Genomic DNA, 8,459 nt, shown 5'->3' with positions numbered 1-8,459 from the left:
TAAAATGAAAATGTAGATAAAAAATAATACATAAATGATAGAAAAATGAAATCAGGTATAATGGCATAAATTGAAAATGTATTACGTAATAATAATGCTTATTCAAAGAAATAGTTAATTAACATAGATGTATAGAGAATATTTATTACTTATATCATATAGCATTTACATATGTTCACAATGAGTATTTTATAACATTAATTTAATTTAAAAAATTTGTATCTCATAACTATATAATATATATTTTAAAAATTTTAATGCAATCTTAAATGTTGTGTTAATTTGTAAATAATATTTTGCTTAATATATAATGTAACAATATTTATATTTTAATTATAAAATACATAATTATGATAAAAATATCACAATGTTAAGTCTTTTACTAATATTTTTTAATAGTATAAGATAATTAAAATTAAATCTGACAGTCTGAATTTGTTATTATCATTTAATTTTATCTTTAATAAATATCATCAATGCTTATATAAAACTATAAAACAACCATTTATTTTCATATACATTATTTACATTACAAATTAACAACTAGGAGTATGTCAATTTATTATAATATTTTACTTTATTAATTTGATATTATTGTTAAAAGTATTAGCATGCTACATTTCTAAGTATTTAAAGTCCATTTGGATGCTTTAGAGGTATATTAATCTTCAGAATTTGGATTTTTAATACTAAATTATTTATACAATATAAATAATCTAACTATATACATAACACATTTATATATAACATATGTTACTATAGATTTAATGTTTCTGAGAATTATTTTGTTCTATAAAATAGTATATTCAATAGTTAAACAATACTCAAATAGACTTCTATAATATGTTTAAATTTAATTTTGAAATTTAATAAACAGGAAGAGAATATCTATGATGTAAACAATGGTATATAAAATGAATACAATAGTAAATAAAAGTATATGTAATGTAAACAATGGTAAATAAACGTAGATAAAGTGTAAACAATAGTCATTGAAAGCACTCTTATAAAAAAAAGGAAATAGCACTAAACTTTATTGTATTTTAAAATTTAGTTTCATTAATTTAACATTTTATAAAAATTGTCAAGAATTACACCAATTCCAATCAAGGAACATTTGTTATATGTGTTAATAACTTGATAGGGAATGTAATACAATATTTATCAAAATATTAAATTACTGTACTTTCAAATTTTTGTTTTTAGAAAGTATTTTAATATGAATTATTCCGTACATCAAACATATCGTATATACTATTAAATGAAAAGTTAAATTAATTATAATAGTACATTATGTATAAATAGTATTTTAAACAATTTATAAATAATGTTATTATGTGTGACAATAGTTTAATAGAATGTTGAAGATGAAATAAAATATATTTAAACAATAATTTTAGAAAAAGAATAAAATCTAATTAATTCATTAAACTTGTATCATTTTTAAAGAAACGAAATATATTATTATTACAAGAAACTTTTTAATTTAAAGGTAATTTTTTGTTGCATTTTTAATTTTCTTTATATCGTTTATATTGTAGTTAAAATATTTACAGAAATATTAAATGTCCTTTTTAAGTGAAATTAAGAAACTGATCTATTTACTTATTATTAAAGTATTCTTACATTTATAAAAATTCTTTGTTAAGTAAACATAGATATACTGAGATTTTTATGTAACTTACAAATTATTAGCGATAAAAATACAAATATAGAATTATTAAATAATGATATGTATTATGTATATTATATATTATTTAATTTTATAATGATTTATTATGTGATTAAAACAGTTTTTCGATGAATTATTGGCTGAAGTTATAAATTTTGTTTTATGTTAGGACACTGATGCATTATTATAAAATGAAAATATACAATCACAATTTATTACTTAATAAGAAATTTTATATTATAATAAACTAGTTGTCAGTTTCTTTTATGAAACAATAATTATTAATTAAAAGTAGATAAATACTAATGACATTTACAATCAACATCCTTCTTCTACATTTTTGTAACAGATTCAAGTTGCTTTTCTTCATATTAAGGTCGGATGAATAAAACATTTGATTTGGCAAATGTTGAATTTATTTGTACGATCTACTTTGTTTTACAGCCATATAACCTATCCTATATGTTATAACTTTATTATTTCTGAACTTATTTAGTTTTTAAAAGATGAGTAAAGTCTTAATATAAGGAGTTCTTATTTACGTTTTGTAGATTCAATATGAAATTATAATAAATGCAGGAAATTTTTTATATATATTCTTAATATACGACTTAATTAAAAAATCAATCTATATAATTAGTTTCATATATCTTCATTCAAGTTCAGCAGCTCTGCGAAGTAACACATGAATTTTATCCTTAATCCAATTTTTGTTGTAAGGTGCATAAGTGTTAGTTGACTTTTGATAAACTAAACATGATAAGTCTGTCAAATCATCAAGAAAATCAAACAGCTGTTTGATATCATATGTGATTGTTGGTGTATTTGGATTTTGCCTCTTTAAATACTCTTCATATATTTTGCATACTCCTGTATACAAAATCATTTTTAAATTAAAAATATTAATAATTAAATTTTATATACAAATTATAAATTAAATTTATGATATTTAATAATTAATGTAATAAATTAATTATATAAAATGCTACTTATAATTTTTATTTTAAAGTATATTTTATTAATATAATCGATTATCTTTCTAAAAAGCCTTATAAACAAGTATGTATTAAAAAAAATAATATTCTAATTAGTATTATTAAATTTTTATCTTCAAATATATGTAATTGAAATTTAACATACTACTTAGTTACTATAACAATTCAAATTTTTTTCAATTAAAAATGATTGAGTATATTAAATTCTCTTTAATTTAAAATGAATTAGAAATTTGAAGATACATCTGTTTGCACTTCCGTTACCTAGTATGAATTAATATTTTTACAATTAAACTATATAATATATATATATATATATAAAGATATATACTACAAAGACGAATAATACATGTTTTCTTTCTAATAATTATAACAATTGCTCATGCTATGAAATAAAAATTTATTTAGAATATAATGTAATTTTTAACTATTGAACAATATTAATTCAAATATTAATTAATATTAATAAATATATATATATAGAAACATTACTACCTTCCATACATTCATTAACACTTTCATAATCGGAATATGTCCTTGTTTCGGGTCTGTTTGCAGGTTGAACAAGAAGAATAGTGTGAGACTGAAAATAAAGTAATAATAAAAGATTTACATGGAATCATTATTTATTATTTCGTTTAAGGTTCAATTTAATAAGTACCACCTTCAAATTTTTATAAGAATTATAAATATAAACGTAATAATAACCTACAATGAAATTTTTTAAAATACTTAACCAAAAGCAATTTTTATTTATATCTAATATATGAAATTTCGTTCCAACAAATATATAGAAGTATAATTACAAATATAAATATTTAGCAAGGTATATTTCAAGTACTTTTATTCAGAATCATAGGTGTATGTTTAAGTAAACAAACAAGTTCATTGTACGCGGAATATGAAGAATAAGAAATCGCTTACCATTGTAATAATCCAAAATTTTAAGTTTAGCTTTTAAGCGAACAAAATTTATTTATAAAACAGATACTGAATATATAAAAACTAAAATAACGCTATGTCATATATTGTACAGAATTATAACACTTAATAATTTCTAAACGATTTTTCGAAGAGGTCAGTTTACTTTTAATTCGATTGTAACTTATAAGCAATCCAGTTGAGTATTTCGAGCTTCACTTTATTCTTATCTTCTTTCGGCGAAATAGACAGGTATAAGCAACTAGGTTTCATGCGGTAGTCTCCCCCCAAGTCCGATGTTTCAAATCTAAATGCTTAGGAATTTTAATGATGATAGATCGAAATACTATGATTTCGGCAAACCTGTCTAAAGAGTATTGGTATACCTGATGCGAATCCTCTAGTACTCTTTTAACAAATAAATACTTTCCAAATTAGAAATATAATTTGAATTTAAGAAATAGAAAATAATTTTAAATGAAATTCTGTTAAAATATAAAATTATCACTTCATTCTGTACAATTTTTCAACCATTATCTGATAAAACCCACTATAAAGATAAAATAGATAAAATACAATGCAATAACAATAATAACAGTAATTATTATTATTGTTATTATAATAAGTTTTACATAATTTTTAATATATAACTCGATCAATAGAAATCTATTCATTGTAATATTAAGTAGTTAGAAAATAATTTGGTAATCTTCTATGAATTCATAGAAATTTAAGTTACAATCTTAGTTGAAGGAATTTAAACTTTTTTGACATTTGAAATGGCAAATTTATTTAAATCAAGATTAAATTATAGTTAAAATTTTAACTTTATTATAATGCATAAATATTAAATAAGTAAGTTTTTTACGATATTTTTTTACGGAAAAATATATGTGTTAATTAAGTAAAACTTTAATGTGTCTAAAAATAAAATATTTACAAGATAAAATATTTACATCTATACTTTTCTTGAAATTGTTTTCATATTTACACAAATATGATTTTATAAAATATTTAAATAAAGCATGAAATATAATAAAAATTAAAATTTAGTTATAAGAATTATTTTACATTTATTTTACAGTAAAGTAAACGTTGTATGTTCTTATACAGATATTTTATTATTAAATAGCAAAATAACGCTGTTAAAAATAATAATAAATTTAATAAGTACAATACAATAATTAATTTTTTATAAATAATATTGATATTCTGAAAAAAATATACTATTTTCAATAACATATGGTTTAATTATTTGAATTATATAAATTTATATATACAAATTTTTTTTCAATAATCTCATTAGCATTTAATATATATATCCAAAAGAAATTACGTTTTTACGCTTATTAAGCTATTTTAAAATATTAAAAATTTATTGAATCACTATTTAATGATTAATGTCTTTATTTTACATATTATCAAAAAATTAATTAAATTAATACTAATTGAAAAAAAAAACAATAGCGCATAAAATATAAAATTATTTATATATATATTTATATTTGTATGTGGTTAATTGAACCATTTTTTAGCAATAATTTTATTTCAGAATTTATTCAAAATTTAAAATTTACTATTTGTTTATTCTTTTTTAATAAGAATTATGAAACCATCAAATCAACAGTCATATGGATAAATTACTAGAATATGAATTAATTTCATTGGAGCCAGGCAAGACAGTTGATTATATTTAATAATAAACTCCCACTTTGTATTATTTTTGTAATAAAAGTAAATAAGCAAAAATATGATTAAACATAGCTTCACAAGTGATATTATATTTATGTAATCAAATTAAAAAACTTAATTTATTTTATCAATTATATAAGGCTTTTATTATCAAATACAATTTTTAAATAGTAATATTTTGTTATTACAAAATAAATATTTAAAAACAATAACATATTTTTCTTATATAAACATGGCAGAATCTACAAATTTTGCTATAATTAAATTGATAACTATATCTTACAAGCTTCATTATGCTAACTGTATATAACTATTTTTTTATTTATTAATTAATTTGTACTTGCGGAGTAACAGTGTAACAATATATAATTTTAATATATTAATACAAAAGTATCTATTTATATTGACATAGATCGTATATAAAATTTTACACTATATTAATTCCTATTTCTGAAAAAAGTTGTTTTTTACTACCAGGATAGCTTTCTAAAATACAATCAAGAATATCATTGCATATTCTTTTTCTTTTAGAATATTCTTGATTATATAATTTAAGATTAATTTCAGTTTCCTTTTTTAATTGACTCATATTTTCTAAACCTACATTTTCCATTAGCTCATCTAATTTTAAAGACAATTTTATATTACATTCTTTTAAACGATCTCGCTCTTTCTCAGCTTCTTCTAAATTCATACTACATTTAAGAGAATTAAAAGTTGCTTCTTGGGATCTAATTTCATTTTCTAGCTCTTTTAATTTTCTAAATTGTTCACTAGAATGTGTTTGTAATTCTCTTTCAATTCTTTTTAATTCGTCTAAATTTTGTTTAGGTTCTTGAATTATACAATAAACTTTTTGTTTAGCATTAATCTAAAATTTAAATATATGAATAAATAAATTATACATGTAAACACATTATACCACACCTACGCATACACACACGTGCATATTTTTAACAACTATTACAATTAACTAAAATGTACATTTACTTTAATAAAAAGTTTCTCGTTATCAACTAATTTATCTAATGATTTCTGAATTGCATTTTTAGTATGTTTTTCTTTATCCAAAACAGCTGCTACGTCATTGACACTGTATGGCCGATTTTGGAGTTTCATATATTTATATACAGCATCCGTTGTCATTCTGTCCTGCCAAGAAAAATATTGATTGTGGAAGCATGTAGGTTTTACAAAAATATATTGAATTAAATTATTTTATAATAAATGAGACAATTAACAATTTAATACAATCACAATGAATCATTGAAAAAATTTTTGCTGTTAAAATTTTTTCAACAATACACTATTTACAATTACAGAATTAAAAACTTTCAAATATCGTAATAAGATATTTAGAATGAACATGAATTTGAATAATTTAAACAATATACATATAGTATATTTAGTAAAAAAAAAAAAAAAATATATATATATATATATATATAAATATATTCATAGTTGATACATGATATTTTTAAAATAAAAATACAATAGATTTTAAATAATTTTAATATTAATTTTACTATTTAAATAAAAAGCTTATATAGTATATTAAAATACTTTGTTAACGAAACATGGCATTATATAGGATTTTAATTATTTAATTATTTTTATAAATGAATTTGATATACTTTCTGTTCTTAGCACTATTAATCAGAATTAATTGAAGTATAGTATATTTTAGTTGCAAATATAGAATGAAGTACTGTTTTATTTACAAAATGTTAAATAGTTGTGAATATTTTGAATGAATCAGTCCCAATGAAAAAGTTTATTGAAGCATAAGTATAATAAACTAGGGTTATTTTAGTATTGAAAAATCAAAACATACGCGAACAAAAGAATTTAGCTTTTATGAAGAAATATTGACAATTGATATACTTACATTAATATTTTCTAAACGTATAACTAATATTTTCTCCATAAATACCGAAATTTAGCACACAATAATTAAATTTATAATCATAAGAATGATTTAGATTAAATTTGAAATTTATAATAAATGCAACATAATATGGTGGGAAATGAAATATATAATTCTAATAGATAATCATGTTAATCAATTGTTCAAATACAATAATGTACACATAAACTACTATTAAAGTAGCAAACATCACTAATGCGACTTACAAACTATAGATTACTGCAGAAGTGGATGAAAATTAATATGGGTGACAAAACCAAAGATACAGTCGACAGTATCGACTTGATATAAATTATAGAGTACTATGTTTATGAGTATTTGCTGTGTTCGCTTTATTACACTATTGGCGTTCATTAGAGTTCCACGTTTTATAAAGTGAACGCGTAAGTAATAACCAATTAGAATGAAGCTATTGCTGCGCAAAATCAAGAATTTTTACGATTAGCAAGTAGCCATATCGTATAATTCATTGTGGAAAATTATAATTTTAAATTTAATGCAAGCATCTGTGTTGCAGGATAATAATATGTGGTTATATATTAGATAGTATATATTCTTTCAAAAGTTACAGAATGTATGCATAGATATTTAAATGTGCTATGAAAAATGTTCAAATACTTTAAATCATTTAACATTGTAAATATTTTCCGCTACACATTTCCACAATTGTTATGTGTACCTTAATACATAGCTGAACAAGTGTTCATATCCCGGTCAATTCTAATTGTTTCATACTCGCTCGTTTTTGTTTATGCTATATATATATATATATATATATATATATATATATATATATATATAATGCACTCGTTTTAAATTATTAATATATATTATATCTTGCCAAATATCAAGTTACTTTTATTATGGATAATTTTAAAGTCTTTCGTGTCGACTAAATTTTTATATATGTTTTTATGTTTTTATTTTATTTATTATTAATTAATGCCATTTTTCTTTTCTTATTGAAGAACGACGATTTATAGTGCTCATATGAGAATTGAATAATTTTTAAGAAAAAAAAAAATAAAATCAGCAATGGGAGATAGAAGTGTACACTTCAATATTCATGAAAGCTGAAGATATTTTGAATGGTTTTCATTTTTATGAAATAAAACTTCAAAGGTGAATTGTAACTATTACAATATTAGAGTGTAAAAATAATTAACTGAATGCAGTATCCAACGAGTTATGATTTTAAGCTACATTAAATTGAAATCTGTTGTAAGATCTTAACAAACTGAAATTAAATAGC

At 20.4% G+C, this 8,459-nt stretch overlaps 2 protein-coding genes across 2 annotated transcripts; both read right to left on the bottom strand.

Moving 5' to 3' along the window:
• Positions 1-2,070: 2,070 nt before the first annotated feature.
• Positions 2,071-3,622, bottom strand: e(r) (enhancer of rudimentary). Its single transcript, XM_011505934.1, has 3 exons — positions 3,592-3,622; positions 3,163-3,250; positions 2,071-2,542 (listed from the first exon to the last, which is right to left on the bottom strand). The coding sequence occupies exons 1-3, from the start codon at positions 3,592-3,594 to the stop codon at positions 2,325-2,327; spliced, it is 309 nt and encodes a 102-aa protein (XP_011504236.1). The 5' UTR covers positions 3,595-3,622; the 3' UTR covers positions 2,071-2,324.
• Positions 3,623-5,700: 2,078 nt separating this feature from the next.
• On the bottom strand, positions 5,701-7,283 carry LOC105367279 (homologous-pairing protein 2 homolog). The gene is made up of 3 exons (XM_011505933.1): positions 7,169-7,283; positions 6,271-6,432; positions 5,701-6,151 (listed from the first exon to the last, which is right to left on the bottom strand). Exons 1-3 carry the CDS (start codon positions 7,205-7,207, stop codon positions 5,708-5,710), a joined length of 645 nt encoding a protein of 214 aa, XP_011504235.1. The 5' UTR covers positions 7,208-7,283; the 3' UTR covers positions 5,701-5,707.
• Between the last annotated feature and the right edge of the window lie 1,176 nt (positions 7,284-8,459).

Source organism: Ceratosolen solmsi, unplaced genomic scaffold (assembly GCF_000503995.2).
Source record: "Ceratosolen solmsi marchali unplaced genomic scaffold, CerSol_1.0 scaffold7, whole genome shotgun sequence".
Lineage (NCBI taxonomy): Eukaryota > Metazoa > Arthropoda > Insecta > Hymenoptera > Agaonidae > Ceratosolen > Ceratosolen solmsi.
The sequence above is the reverse complement of the archived record's forward strand: the minus strand, read 5'-3'. Positions and strand labels throughout refer to the sequence as shown.